The sequence below is a fragment of the Mesitornis unicolor genome, unplaced genomic scaffold (genome assembly GCF_000695765.1).
Source record: "Mesitornis unicolor isolate BGI_N332 unplaced genomic scaffold, ASM69576v1 scaffold47461, whole genome shotgun sequence".
In the NCBI taxonomy this organism is placed as follows: domain Eukaryota; kingdom Metazoa; phylum Chordata; class Aves; order Mesitornithiformes; family Mesitornithidae; genus Mesitornis; species Mesitornis unicolor.
In genome coordinates, this window is record NW_010165338.1 from 29809 (window position 1) to 45265 (window position 15457).

Here is a 15457-nt window from a genome sequence, read left to right on the forward strand (position 1 = left end):
GAAAAGTTTACTCTCCGTGACCTCTATTTCACTGCAAACCGGTTCCACGGCACAGCAGAGAGCGTCAATGGGATACGGGGTGTTCAGATTTGCGTTCCTCAGCCCCAAGTGCCTTTTCCTTTCTCCTCTGGTCATTCTGGACCCCAATCGAGTTTCCCATCCCACTGCACAGGCAGCCCTGACAGCAGATGCACGGTGACAACTGCACCAGCGAGGAGAGGCGTTCGAACAGGCACTGCACCAAAATAAATGTTCATTTCCCAGCTGACCAGAGGTTATTAAACATCTCTTTGAGCAGACACACATCCTGGGCTGATCTAGAGTGGCACTGACCAATCTGCATGCTATTTTCCTTCAGAAACGATCCCCTGAGCCATACCTACCTGGCAAGGGAGCAGTCAGTCCGCTGACCTGTTAAGACAAAAGAAACACAGCATTAGGAGAGAGGAATGGGAAAACACCTTCGAGGGCTTTGCAAAGCCATTTTTGGAAGAGACGGAGGAGAAAAACCACTGCTGAGGGAGGGGACCTTGACAGCGGCTGCTGGGGCAGCCACCGAAGCCCATCCCTGCCCGCACAGCTCCACGGCGGCCGGACGGGAAACGCAGCGACAGCTCAGTCCTCTGTAAAGCATCGGCTTTGAAAATCAGTCCCTGAGCGTTCTGACTGGGGACTTCGGCTGCCAAAAAACTGGGCTTGCCAACATCTCCCTCCCTCCCTCTTCCCAGGGGAACTGGTGAGGTGAGAGATTACACTGCATAAAGCCCCTCAGTAAGACTGAAAACATTCACAGATTTGTTAGCCCACAGACTGAACATGCTGGCATTAAGCTATTTCGGGAGACAGACGTTTAATGATATTTTCCACAAACATATTCCCAAAAACGTTCCATTAACTTGCACTGAGTTTGCAAGGCAGCAGCCAAGCTCACGACGGCTGCTAATGCGAGCCCCACTTTAAAACAGCGCAGCGAGGGAGACAGCAAACGAGTGTGAGCCTTTGGGAACGGCACAGGGCAGATGCTGGGCTGGAGCAGAGCCTGGCCAGTGAAACCACGCTGATTTACAGCGGCTGAAAACCTTCCCCACGACGTCTTCCTGCTCCCAGGGAGATGGAAGAATGAGTGGGGGAAACGTCTAATTGCTGATGGCTGACAATTAGTTGAACACATCTCGATAGCCACTTTCCTCTCCCCACGTAAAGCCAAAACAGTGCATAATTTACATGAAAATGTTATTCTGAAGCAGAATTTCCAGCCATCTGTCCCATTTCCATCACAGAATATTCATATATATAAATTACACGGCTGTGGCAACATCAAGGAGCTCCCACGTTAGGGTGACAAACGTGTACAGTAAGTAGGCAGGGACTTCATTACTCGTGGATAGGAAGCCTTGCTGCTATTTTTACTACTGGAACTCGCCACCTTTAGATTAAGGTAATTTGCAAGAGGACTAATGAGCAACATCGGAGGATGAGGCAAAGAAGAATAAAAATCGTAACAAAACCATGAATTTTGCAGGCACTGAAGACACGCGGCCCTATGCACATTTTTCAGTAAAGCTTCTAACCACGCTCCAGGGACTTGTGAAAGGAATTTTATTTGCTCATTTCCCAATTAAGTGACATTTTATGGATAAGCCTCGCCACGGTCCCTCGTTTGTGCCATTAACCTCCTGACGCGGGTGCGCAGACAAAACGCGCCTCCCTTTCTCGGCTCCTTTTGATCTCGCGGATGACAGCAGCGATTTTTGTTCCGAAGCTGCTGGAGCTCGCCCTGACACACACTGGGTCCCTTCACAGAGCGACGAAGAAAGCTCTGCCATCGCAGAGCAGCCACAAAAAAACCCCAGAAGCAGCCTTTAAATCTACATAGCGATACAGAAATCGCACTTAATTTCCTCTGCTTCCCCCCCACAGCTTGAGATGGGTTCAAGGGGCAGGCAGGTTAAGAGGAAATAGGTCCCGGCACGCAGAGGTCAGCTATGACCCAGGAATGTGATTAGTCACAGGGGCAGTGCGGGTGGCACTGGAGGTATTCAGAGGCAGAGGAAAAATACCCCGAGGACACGGATCTTTGGCTTCATGCACCCTTGCTGCGCAACAGCTGAGGAGAGGAGCGATTTTAAACAGCAAGGCTCAGAACATGGCCATGCCCTTTCCTTACCTTCTGGTGCTTTGAGTCTGACAAACGTGAAACTCTTAATTACTGTAGCAATAAGCGTTTTACTTTTATAGTGCGTTTTTAAACCGAAAGCGAAGCACTTCAAAGACCACACGCTGTTTAAGTTGTCATTGGAAGATTCGCACACCGTGAGCGGTGGGGAGCCCGGTTCAGTCACATCTCCACGCCAGCCCTGCTCCAGGGCACAAACCCAGGAGCGGGCTGAGCCCCTTTCTGACCTGACATTTGGGCTGCTGAAACCTTCTCCTCTGCAAACAGCAGGCAGACAGGTTTCTATGGAAACTTGGATGCGCAATTTAGGCGTGTTTGGCCAACAGGATTTGCCCATACCATGAAGGGAAAGAAATCTCCCTTTGTTCTGACACTCACAGCAAATGCATATTTAGTCCTGGCTGCTGCCCCTTGCCTAATGCCCTCTAGATAGGCAACGTATTTTACGTGCTCTGAAATGTGTTTGTTATTCTCCTAATAAAAGCCCGTGCTCACATACATCAGTTTGGTCTGGATTGAACGCACAGAGGTGAGAAGCAGCTAAACTACCATGCAAATAAAACTTCTGGCCAGCCTACCAAGGCAATGCTTCTCAACTGATCTAAACTGTAAATCACAGGGTTTACCCCAGTAAAGGTTATTAAGTGAGGAGCGGAATGTGCCTGCACGGAGAGAGGACAGGATGAACAAATGGGCATATGCTCCATTTTAACAAATAAGCGATGCGCATTAGCGGTTCATTAAGCGTTTTCGTTCACCATTAATCAAGCAGCCATGTGGGTCATTTGGCTTCTCCATCACGCAGACTGGAGAAGTAAATTCCCAAAACACGAGTACGTCCGCGCTGCATGAGCAATGCCAGACCCTGACACAGGGTGAGCTGAGCGGCCGCCTCGGCGCCAGGCCCGGCCCAGGGCAGCGGCTCCACTCACTTTCTCCCAGCGTCTTCTGCAGGAGGTCGTGCTTGGCTTGGAGCTTCGTGATCAGGTTCCTGCCCTCCAGGTACTCCTTCATTTTCTGTGAAGATGGAAACAAACAAGGTCATGAGCGGACAGTTAATTTCTTCTGTTGAGTCTTCAGCTTCCTGCATTCTGAACATAATGACAAAATACAGAATTACACCGAAATTTACGGTGCAAAAGATGAACCAAGCCCTCCTGCTTTAAGTATCTGTGGAAATCTGAAGCTCATGCTTATCTGCAGTGCAATTGCCACTGTTTCTCTGAGGAATCAGCTGAATATTTGGCATCTTTTAGCCGTGTGAGAGGCTGTCGTGCATCTCCCCTCCAGACAGGGCGAAATGGAAATGGAAACGCGCTCCCCTCGCGCGTCACGGGCGGCTGAATGAGCAATCTGTTGTAAGAGCTCAAAGGCTGCTACTGTGCCCGTTCTCTCACTTAACCTCCCTCACCCCACTGCGCCTGTCAAACGCTGCTCTGCCTCCACGCGGGACACGCCGGGCTGCAGGGGGGCACGGGACAAAACAAATACAGACATTATTGCAGTCCAGATTTGCTCTCTCGGTGAAATATTACACAGTCACGCAGACATTTCTTCCCCACTTCTTCCTAATTTTTCACAGCTCTGCAAATGCCGTTTTTTACGGCTCTTTCATCTCTTATTTGCGGTTCAGAACAGCATTATTTATCTTCACCGTGCCGCAGCGCATAAAATACCCCGCTGCACAGCAGCCATCTACATTATAATTAGGACGTGTTTACACTCAAAAATACATAAATAGCATATAACTATTCAAATACCACAGGCCATTCTTTAGAAACACGGAGTATTTTTAAAATTCAGCTAGCAAAATGAACACACAAAGAGTTCTCATTGAATCACGACACGTTCCAGTTCTGTCTTCACCATTCCCCAATTCTATCCGTTCTCTTCCAGCTCTGGCCTAGCATTGCCAAACGAGACTGCAGAGCCTTAAGGTAAACACATGGTGTTGGCTCCCCGGCCGTGGGCACTGACACGACAAAAGAGGCTGAGCTGGGGCTTTAATCAACTCCAAAAATCTGTGTTTTATGTCCCCTTGGTTGACAACACTGGAAGAAAAATTTCACAAGAATTAAGCTCCTCTGGAGGCTCTCAGCTCTTCCAGCTTCCTCTACTAATACCTCAACTTTTTGTTGCTTTAGATGAGAAAACGGGAAGCAAGATCATTGTGGCAAAAACTTTGACCTTATTTTCTGGAATTTCCCCGTAGAATCTGTTTGTCAAGCCCCAACTCTGTATTTTGCTCAACCAGTTAAATTTTTGCACCAAATTTTGACAGGATGGAGCGTGAAGGGCACAAGCTGCAAAAATAACCAGAGTTTGAAGTGAGGATAAACCCGGCTCTGGGAGGTGCCGAGCTCCTTGTGTCGAAGTCAGGATCAGGCAGAGACAGAAGGGCCAGAAGGCTCAGCCCCAAACAGCTCCAGCAGGCGCTTACGGACCAGGAAATCAACCTGACTTGGGAGGGGGTGAAGCGTTTTTGCATCGGTCACGTTCAGAACATCGCCTGCCTGCAGACGGGCACCAGGGGCTGTTTAAAGGAGAAAGAGGTCGGGCTCCTGCCCAGCGCAAGGTTTCGTGCGTCGTTTCTATTTCCTCATGCCTGACATTCTGTACCAGGACGCTTATGAAAAAAAGAAGTCATTTCAAAATCAGGCTCCAGGCTTTTTTCAGTGAATGACAAAGATGAACTGGTGTTGGATTTCTGGCTTAATAAAAAAATAATCCAACTATGGGAGAACTCCTAAGGATTTCATTTCTGGAGTCAGACTGCCAACAGTCAGACACAGCAGCAGAAACCTCCTCAGGTCACGTTATTTCGGTGCTGTAAGAACCAGAGGTGCCGATCGGAGCTGGAGCCAGAGCCAGTGGGTGTTTGCACCAACCACCTCCCCAAGACCACGCAGCCCTGACGCCCTCGCCAAGCCCAGGCTCACTGCAGCGTGTTCCAGCGATAACCAAGCGCCACACGTCAGGAAGCGAAATGCAGACTGCCCTGTGGGAAAGGAGCTTTGATGCTGCTGAGGGTGTAAAGTCTCTGTCGCTGTCCCACAGCCTTGTCTGTCTCCCATCTGGAAACCTCAGCGCTTTTCCTGCTGCCTCCGCCCTGCAGGAACAACCTCACACAAGGCCCTCGATTGAAGGAGCGGCTGAATCAGACCCCAGTGATGAACGTGGGCACACGGACACCGCAGCACGGCATTTCTGCAGGGGGAGCTTTGTGCAACACTTACTGCGTCTTACGGGTTAGCTAGTAATAAATTTGTACTAATCTTTAAAGCGCTTCACAGAACGAGCATTGCACTGTGTTTCAATGTAAGAGCTGTGCCTAGCTAGCAACGCAGTACATGGATTTTCCAACTAGAGTCAGAGAGCAATACAGAATATTCTGTCAAATCAGTGTTTTTCTTTCAGCTCCCACCCCTCAGCATTTAGCACATCATAAGGTACGAGGGGATTTCACTCTCTGCTCCGCACTACATTTTGTGTTTCCCCCTACACAAAGAAACCCTCACCCACATCGTTGACAGCTCTGCCTCCAGTCTCATTAACGCTCATGGGAGCATTTTCTCACTAAGAAACCTGCTCCTATGGGTTCAAAGCTTGAAATCCTTATAAAGGATATTCCCAGTCTGGCCAGTAGCAGATCAGTGGAGCACCTGAGCATGCTGGTTAACAAGGGTGTCCGTGAGCAGCCTGGCTCTGTTGATGGTTCCTGCAGCCATGGAGTGCAGGACGTGACCTCTGCTTGGGACACTTCTGCTTCTGAGACGGCCCCGCTGGGACCCTCTGCTCTGACACTGCCATAGTGAGATCCACACGAAGCCCTGGGCTCAGCCTCCTGTTGGAACTCACAACAGTTCCTCTCTAGAGAGGGAACACCTAGAGCTCAATTAAAAAATCCCTTTTCTAGTTTCATAATGCTGGGCAGGGTGGTCAACACCTTCTTCATTGAATCAGTTCCTCCACCCCCTTTCACCTTCTGCAAGGGCTGTTTAACTTTCCCCAGCCAAGGCCTGGCAGAAGCCATCCCACCAGCTGGTGCGGTCTGCAGAGACTTGAGTCGGCACCACCACCCTTGGAAGGGGAACGGAAAGGGCAGTGAGTACAGAGGAAGACGCCCGAAGGAATGACAGAGCAACCAGGAGAAGAGGCGTGGTTTGCATCTGCTGTTCTGAAGTATTTTTGAAATGGGAGCAAAGTCAACAGTTTAACGTAAATCTAATTTAGGAAAAAACATGTAGTCTGGTATGAAATTCAATATTAAAAGCTCTTAGCATCTTGTAAAAACGCATCAACACAATTAAAAGCTTATGTGAGCTGAAATTGTAAGATGCTAACAAGAAATGAAAGAGCTAAACAACCTCTTAGTTTGCATTATTTTCGAAAATTGATATTTACAAGCTATTAAGATCTTTCTCACACAATTCCTTTTTAGATGTAGAAGAAATCAAATTTTACACAATTTATCCACAGACTAAGTTTGCATCCCAATGTATCTGTAAAGAATTCACAGCACTCGGTTTTAAAACCTAATATGCTTACTCTGCTTGTCCAAAATCAATTACAGAAGCATTTTTGTAAGATGATAGCCTCATTTTGCACCGTCTTGTGAGTGCAATTCTAAATACACGATGTGTGCTCATACTGAAAATTAACTCCTTACGGTGAAGTAGAACTGCTCCGTCTCCTGCTGGTTGGCTCGTCTCTTGGCAATGCTGGGCTTGCTCATGAACGTCTCCGAGACAGTGGATTTGACAGACTCCATCGAGTTGCTGTACTGGAAGCAGTCAGAGACATCAAAGTCCTCTATCGTGACGATGTCCTGGATCGTCTGCAGCGTCGCCTCCATCGTCTTCTTGACCTGTCCAGCAAGAACGAGAGCACTTACAAAACGAAGATAGAATATTGCAAGTAAAAACAGAGGCAATAAGAACTCTGGAGCGTTTTACTAACAGATATCACTGGTTTCATGTCCATAACCAAGGTGCAAGTTTGGCTCATGAACAGCACTGTCCACACAAACAACAGGGCCTGCCAGGAGGAACACGGTTGTGATCCTGCAGCTGGGATGAGATGTAAGGAAATTTAACCTCAAAGCAGTGTGGAACACTATCCAAATGCAATTTTAACACCACAGCCATCCCTATCAACGTACGGATGGGAAAAGAGATACGTGTGGGTATTTTAAAGGGTCCTCTCCACACACCCAGCTTTCACGTGAGATCACACACTAATGTATTGCTGGCCTCAGCTGCCTTATTCTTGAATTTCACCACAACTCTTCATAGAAGAGGATCACAGCAACTAAACTCTTCCTTACTTAGTCCCCACTCCCCACCAGAAGCAGTAGCAGGGCTGCTGACTTTGGGTTGAGTGGCTCACCTCTTCGTTTTCAATCTTCAGCGTGGATAACCTGGACTGCAACTGCTGGCACCGCTGCACCAACTCGCTCTGCACGGGCTGCTGGGCACACAGTTGTGACTCCTGGAAGAGAAACAGCACTGCTTATAGAGGGCTAGGGAAGAAAACACATCAACAACACTGCAAGTACATAGATATGTGTGTATATTTATATATTTATACATAAATATACATAATGTGTGTAAATATCTATATTTTCAATCTGGTATACGCAGGACCATTGCAACAAGACTATCAGCCTGCACTTATAAACACTCATTTGGCCTTGAGAAGAGCCCAGAGGAACTACCCAGCGAATGGGAGCTGCTAACAGTGACACTGTGCAGGTAATTCTCTCTCTTCCCACGATCTCACAGGATGCTACCAAAGCACAGCGAAACCGAGAAAGGTCGTTTGCAGGTTGAGGTTTTCACTTAAGAGGGAAGAGACAAAGAGAAGCTTTAAAGCAGCGGCTGGACGAAGCGGCAGCAAGAGACCATCCCCACAGTTTTTCCCAGTGTTCAGGAGGATAATCCAGAAATCCAACCAATTGACCTAAATTATCACATTGCACATGTGTTCCCGTTCAGCTTTGTGAACCGGTTTCAGCTTGTGTGACCTTAAACAGTTCCCAGATGAGTAACCACACCGTGATAAACCTATAAGGAGAGAGATTTTCATTGCCAAAAATGAAAGCCCTCTGACTGCCTTCTCTCACAACGAAGGTGCATAAAGCACCACTATAAACCATTTGTGCTCTAAGATTACACACTCAAATGCCTCAAAAACCGGCATTTAAGTCTCTTATCCTGTTGTCCCTTCAAATCCCTAACTTCAGAGCCTGTGGCTTGAATGAGTGGTTAAAGCTGCATTTCATGTCTACGTTTAGTATTACACCTAATTAAGCATTTGCATCTTTAGTAGCTCTGGTAGTCAAGAAGTGAGAGTCAGCTGTATTCAGACATCCACGCCACGAGCCTCTGCTTAATCTTCAAATCAGCTCCCTTATCTAAGGCTCCCCTGTGCCTCCCAGAAACAGAGCCAAGCAGGTGGCCTTCCAGTGAGTCACTCTGTCAAAGACCAGGGAAGCGAACGGGCAAAGCTGCAAGCGTTTACAGAGCTGGAGGAGGAAAATGAACCGACCATGTCACCCATGTGCGGCTGAAACTCGAACTTCATGGGCGGGCAGAAGACGTTGTTGTACATCTCCATCAGGCGCTGCTTGTCGCTGTTGGCATCCAGGTTCTCCACGGCGTTTTCAATGGCATCCAGGCCCTCGTGCTTCGACTGCTCCAGGTTGAGCTCGGCCGACAGGAACGTCCGGAGAGCTCTGTTGAGGCTGGCGTGGTACCCCAGGTCACAACACTGCTGGAAAACACACACAATTCTACATGAATAAGCGAAGAAATTCTGGAACAGAAAGCAAAATGTTTCCCAGGCCAGAAATTACATAAATGGATAACAAGTCATGGACATTTTATCATCTTCTGGGTACCAGAGCGGTCTCACATCTCTCCTTGACCACAGGCGCATCCTGACCAAGGGTCCTCAAAGCTGGCCCTAAACAGAACTCTCAACCTATAATCCCATACTAATTACAACACTGTGTCCTAATTGGTCATCAGGACAAGCACAGCTTCAACTACTGTAACAGTTTGTGGGGTTCTTGTGCAGTACCAGAGACTTCAACTCATGCTTAAAAAAGGTCCCCTAGAAGTGAGTACGTTCAATAGCGTGGCAGTGTATTACTTCTAGGGGCACTGATTTCCACCGAACACACTCCAAAATCCTTAAATAGAATTATTCAAAGTAAGAGGAAAACAAGGCACTGAAGTACCACATGGTGAAAAAAGACACAGGATCTGGATCATCTGCGAAGGTTCCTCTGCACTGAACTGATTCCACCCAAGATACAGAACACTGCTTAATGCAGTGCACTTCAGGAAGCACGACAGGACCCGTACAGCCCAGGTGTAAAGAGCAGAGTCATCCAAAAAGCAAGCAGCGATCGGGGGGATGAGTTCATTGCTGGGGTGAAACAGAAAGTGGTCGTGGTCAGGAATTTCCTGGCTACGACCGACACCAGGGAGATGTCAGGGGAGCAGCTTCCCCTCCACCACGGCCGCACAGCCAAGTGCTCACATTTCGGCAGGGAGAAAGGCGCTCTTCATTAGCTGACCAGAAACAGCCCGAATTGCTCAGACATTTAATAAAGTGAGCAAGAAGGGAGCCCACCTTCTTGCAATTACAAGCAAGATTACATACGCTAGGAGAATATCCAAAAAGAAAGAAAGAGACCATCTGCCTGATTGCTGTGCTGCTCTGTAAGCAAAATTCACATGAAATCTCCTCCTCACCCATCATTTGGGTCTCATCACTGTCATTGTGTGCAAACGCAAAATTGAAAATAAAAGGGGGGAGGAAGAGGGAAGAAGGGGAGGGAGGGAGAAGAGAGAGCAGCTACTGGACCGTTCCCTGCTGTCACACAGCTCTGTCACCAAGCGCTGCGAGGCTCCTGTGCCAAGAAGCTGCGGCAGGTGTGGGTCCTGCAGACAGAGCTGCAGTGCTGGTGACACTGGAGCCGCAGCGTTAAAGGACATCGCATCCAACCGGAAAAGAACACCCACCAGCCAAAACCCCACAAAAGACGCTTGATTGAGGACGTGCACGTGTGGAGGCTCACAGCTTGGACCAGCAGCAGCTCACAGCTCCTGCCTGGGTGCTGCAGTGTGGCCTCTGCAGTGGTTTGGGTAAACCAGTCCCAGTTGGGCCAGTGCAGCCTGGACTGGGACCAGCGCGGGTCCAACAGGAACAGCTGCTGCATCCCCTCCTGCTGTGGGCCCCCAGGGCCACCAGTTTGACACCCGTGTCGAAGGAAAGCTGAGCTCACTGCAGGGGAGTTCACTGGTGGGACTGGAAACCAAATGGGACCCAGTATCTTACACCCCACCTCGCCGAGCAGCGGGGCCTCATTGAGACAGCGAGGGTTTTTCAGCTCTGTGTTACTGAAGCCAGCGACAGAAAGCCTTCCTCAGCCCACTCCTCCACCTCAGCTTTTCAGAAGTCCAGCACACCGTATTTATCTATGTAACAGTCTTGCCATCCCTTTTCTGGGTTATATAAATGTTTGATGGAGTCGTTCTCCAAGGAAATCAATTTTTTATAAGAATTTAATGATAACTCATTCAAATTCACTTCCCGACATGACAGCTGATTAACCCTTCGCCAGTTAGCAGTTTTCAAACAGGTCCAAAACAGAAGATTTAAGGAGAAAGAGTGATCTGATTTAAACTGCAGTTTACACTTGGAAGGGAAAGTATGAGATCCTGGAGCAAACTGCAATGGTGCTCCTCCTCCTAGAAGGGAGAAGTCAGCTTTAGGACTCGCAAATACACACACCTTTTATCTGTTTTAAAATTCTGTCCTAGTGACCCTCTCGTAAATATGAGTTAATGCAAACTTCCCCATTACTGTAATATTTCATTAGCATCAAAGAGCTGCCTCAGTCCCCAAAGTCAGGAAATTCAAAACTACTGGGCTATGTCAGGAGCAATTTATGGCTCTAAACTCACCACGAAGAATTAACTCACTGTTATCCTCCCATGTCCACTGGAGGGGAAACGCAGTGCGCTATATAAATATGACAAGCTTAATGCCATTTGGCCTAACACAATCTACTAGTAACTTTGAAGATTGCTTTTATAATGTATTTCAAAATTCAATATCATCAAATGATCAGATCAAGGAAAAGAATTAAGACCTAGCTTAAAAAAATAAAATCACATTTTTATTTAAGCCAGATGTTTCTGATAGCCATCACCGGTTAAACTGTCGATCTTCAATCCTTCAGATCAAAGGCTTTAGTGGATCTATATTCTATGTGTCATAGCAATGAGATAACCCAATTCCACCGCCTGCACTCCCAGGCAAGTGCTGCATCTTTCCAAGCCTTCTGAGAACAGAGCAGATAATACTTTAAAAGAAAAGATGATGAGAACGTGCAATGTCGTGTTAAACTGGAAGCTCTGAGGAACACGAGGGGTTAACGCGGGCACGGCCTCACCCCAAATCCCGGTGGCTCCTCTGCAGGAACAGGGACAGAGCCATGGCCTCCTCCTGCACCACTGCCCACCACACCCCAGTCGCTGAGACCGAACAGCGCAGGGTAACCTGCACCACCAACGCGCCACTTAGAACATTTTATAAAGTTGTTATGCATTTATGACATTGAGTCTTTACTACATTTGACTCATGAAAACGTACAGAGAACGGTCTCTTAGGAGACAGCTCAGCCAAGCACATTCGCAGTATTTGGGGGCGGACTCACAGGTTGGATTTTAAAAGAAAAACCTAAGAAAATCGAATTACACTGGGGTCAGTGAAATCAATCCCTACCTTGTGCGATTCGACACACAAATATACAGAAAGTTGTAATTCGTTAATGAAACAAGAGGGCACAACTCAAGCTGAGCAATCGTTAACCAGACAAGTTCTCCTACACAGGCAGGTGCAAACCAAACACGTCTCTTCAGTACCGCAGTTCTGCAAAACGTGACATTTCGAAATAACAATACTTTTCAAAACCATCCAGCACTGACAATCCTGACCTCAAAGGACAGGTTTAAATAAACACCTACCAGAAGTGCACTTCACGTGATTTCACGATCTGCTGAATAAATGCATGATGTACACTGTTAGCTATGGTAATAGCTGACTAATTACCAGTGATCTGAGTGCTCCTTACTGCCTGTGTCTAGGACACTTGTGTCCATCACTCCCCGCTCCCACAGCGCCCGCTCCCCTCGGGCTCTGCTGCTGTGTTTGAAGCCAGAGCAGCCACTGTCCCTGGAGAGCAGAGGAAGAGCAAGGGACCCTCAGTGCACACAGCGCTCAGGGAGCCTGGTGCTCGGGTCCTGCACGCTGCGGCGGGCAGTTACAGATCTGTGGAGAACCTCGGGATTCCCAACTGGCTGCTCCGAGTTCTCAAAGAGGAGAGATTTGGGTTTTTTCGGCTTGCGTTTTACTAAAAGCAGAATTGATGGGGGCATCGTTCGGCTGCAGCACAGCGGGGGAACAAGGTCCTTCCACTTTGCTCCATCACCCAGTTTCTGCAGAGCATCAAGGAAAGCAGGGACTGGTCTCCACAGCCAGTTTATTTCATTTCCTCATGTAGACAGAGCATGGAGCGTCAAGCAGTGGCACCGCCGTGCTCTGCAGTCCCATGACAGCAGAAATGCACCGGTTGCTGTAGAGTTGCTGGGTTGGGTATTACAGAATGGAAGGTCTAAAAAGCAGGGAAGTTCATCCCCTTGTGAAATCTGCTAGAGAAAGCAATAACCTTGAAATACACAGAGCTTTTCAAAACAAGTTAAAAGCAGCTTCACAAAATGCTCCTTTCCTCGATTTCCTTTACCAATTGGTACACTGTTTCTACAGTGAACATTCCTCTTTTTTTAAATGTGCTTCTGAGTGATAATCTTGCAGATTTGCTTAAAATAGTAAACAGAAAATGTCAAGCAGCAGTGTGATACCGAAACCGAGTTTCATTTTAACTGAGCAACTCCTCCTTCAACACGTTTCACTGCCAGGTTTCTTGGCAGCACGCTCCGAGTGGGCCACCCAAGAGGAGCTCACCCCAGAGCTCAATGAGCCATCACCACGCCTGTGGTACCCTCCACGTCCATCATCCCACAGCTGTACAGAGGGATACAGGATGCTGGAGAAGCAGAGGCACGTGAGGGTTAATGGCAACGATCCTCATCGCAGGCACCCAAGCAGCAGCACTTACATCAATGAGATCAGACAGGTCGTGAATGTAATACTTGAACACAGACGCGTTGGTGGCTTCCAGGGCGAGCAGATACTCGTTTCTTGCCTTAATAGCCTTCAGTCTGTTTTCTGTGTACTTTGCTTGGCGCTAAAAGAGAACCAAAACCAGAATGTATTTTTATACGAGACATGGGAGCAGTAGCATTCTCAGTAACGCCAGAAAACACTGAACAAATCTTACCCTGCTCACACAAGTTTTGTTCATTTGGATTCCAATTTTATCAAGAGACTCAGAATTTAGATTAATTATTTAGATTTTAAGCATTACTATACTAGACAGCTTTGCATTTGAAGTCTTCTCTTAAAACAGACTTTGTTTTGGTGAAGATTAAGGGGAGAATGAAGGAGCAAGGTGGGTTTCTGAGGCTACAGCCCAGCTCCAGCACTACAGAGCGGCTGCAGGAAGCCCATGGCAGTCCAAGGGCTGCTGCAGGCACCCAACCTCTTCCAACAGAATCTGGGCCTGGACTTGGTCCTTTCAGGGCTTGAATCAATCCAAAAAGTTGTTACTTTCATATTCTAGCCTTGTTTTAGATTTTGTGCCATGCTGTCTAACCTGGGATAATAAAAAATGCTTATCTGATTGGCCTAAAAGAAACATGGTGCTGGTTTTTGCCTTTCCTAAATCTGAAATGTAGAAAAACCAAGACCTGCAGTTGAATGTCCCAAAGGAGGGAACTCAGGAGCTCCCATACTGAAATACTGCAAAGGTCCCCTCCTCAAGCACTCCACACAAGCAGCAGCAATGGGGCAGGTACCTTCTCCTTCATTTTCTCTATTTTCTTGACAGAGCTCCGTCGAACGTGCTTCTCCTCAAACTTGACGTTGGAAGTTGAGTCAGGGGAGCGCGGCGTCTGCTTGTCCTCTTGCTTCACCGACTTCCCAATCTGCTTTTCCTCCTGCTTCTCTGCCTCCTTCAGCTTGCTCTGAGCGCTGATGCTGTCGGCGTTGTACATGTGGTAGGTTTTCATCACCTGCGGAAAACGACACAGGAGAATCAGAGCAGCACGGTTTGATTTGCTCAGGAAGAGACGGCTTTAGCACATGGGTGCTTTGCCTCACTTTATCTGCATGGCCACCTCTCAGGGAAATAGTTACACATACACCCAGAAAACTCATAGGCTGGGAGGGAGGAAAAATCCTAAGGAAGAAGTCAAAAGCTGCAACACATTATTATTATTATTATTATTATTATTATGCCAATGCACTCCCCAAAACTGCAAGTTTCTTTAACATAACTATTCCATAATAGCTGCCCATCATGTTTATGTTAAATGCAAGGTGTTCTACTAACTAAGCAAGGACATTTGGACAGTGACTGGCAAGTCGGGTCTGGTTGTGTGTCGTGAGTTCGAAATATCTATACTGGAAAAATACTCAGGGAAATGTCTCATCTCAGAAAAGATTAACAGAAGACGGACGAATGAAAGCACAGCTCTCCAAATGAATCTGAAATCAAAGTGGATTATTCTGCAGCTGCTTCTTTGTTTAACTTTGGCATGTGCCTTCTCATGAAATCCAATAAAGGAGTCATAGCACCCAAAAAAGATGCAGCCTAAATCCAGCTCCTCGCTATTCCAAGGGAGCTGAGCGCGAGCGCTGGGAAATGACAGCGTTTCAGCAGGTCAGGCCTCAGCAGGACGCGCTCCGGTTTTCGTCTGCGTGAATCAGCCCAAAACACCGCAGGGCTGGGGAACCGCATCCAGACCCACAGCCTGAGCACAGCGGCTGCGAAAGCAGCGCAGGGTCCACTTGGCTAAATCAAATCTGGTATGAGAAAGTACTTCTGTTCACCTTGCGTAATAAAAACGTCAATGAAGGAGTGCGGTGGTTCTGCTCAGGGAAACCTGGACCCTGCACTATACAGACAACTTCTATAACAGCCCATTTTTTAAGTTAAGTATAGATAAATATTCCCCAAAGTCACAAAAAAAACCCCATTTGTTTCACAGGATGTTCGCAGCTAGCTTTGTGCTAAGAAAACAAAACAGAAACCCAAAGGACTATATATATATGTATATATATAAATATAAGGAGATATAGATA

The 15457-nt window shown here is 47.5% G+C and overlaps 1 protein-coding gene across 1 annotated transcript in view; it reads right to left on the reverse strand.

Moving 5' to 3' along the window:
- The window catches only part of SRGAP2 (SLIT-ROBO Rho GTPase activating protein 2), a gene marked incomplete at its 5' end in the record, with an annotated part of 35577 nt that extends 21192 nt beyond the window's left edge, over positions 1–14385 (reverse strand). The window contains 7 exons of the mRNA XM_010194589.1: positions 384–411; positions 3109–3193; positions 6846–7043; positions 7565–7666; positions 8726–8950; positions 13371–13499; positions 14170–14385. Of these exons, the coding sequence (XP_010192891.1) occupies positions 384–411; positions 3109–3193; positions 6846–7043; positions 7565–7666; positions 8726–8950; positions 13371–13499; positions 14170–14385 (983 nt within the window). The remainder of the gene's footprint in view (positions 1–383; positions 412–3108; positions 3194–6845; positions 7044–7564; positions 7667–8725; positions 8951–13370; positions 13500–14169) is intronic.
- Between the last annotated feature and the right edge of the window lie 1072 nt (positions 14386–15457).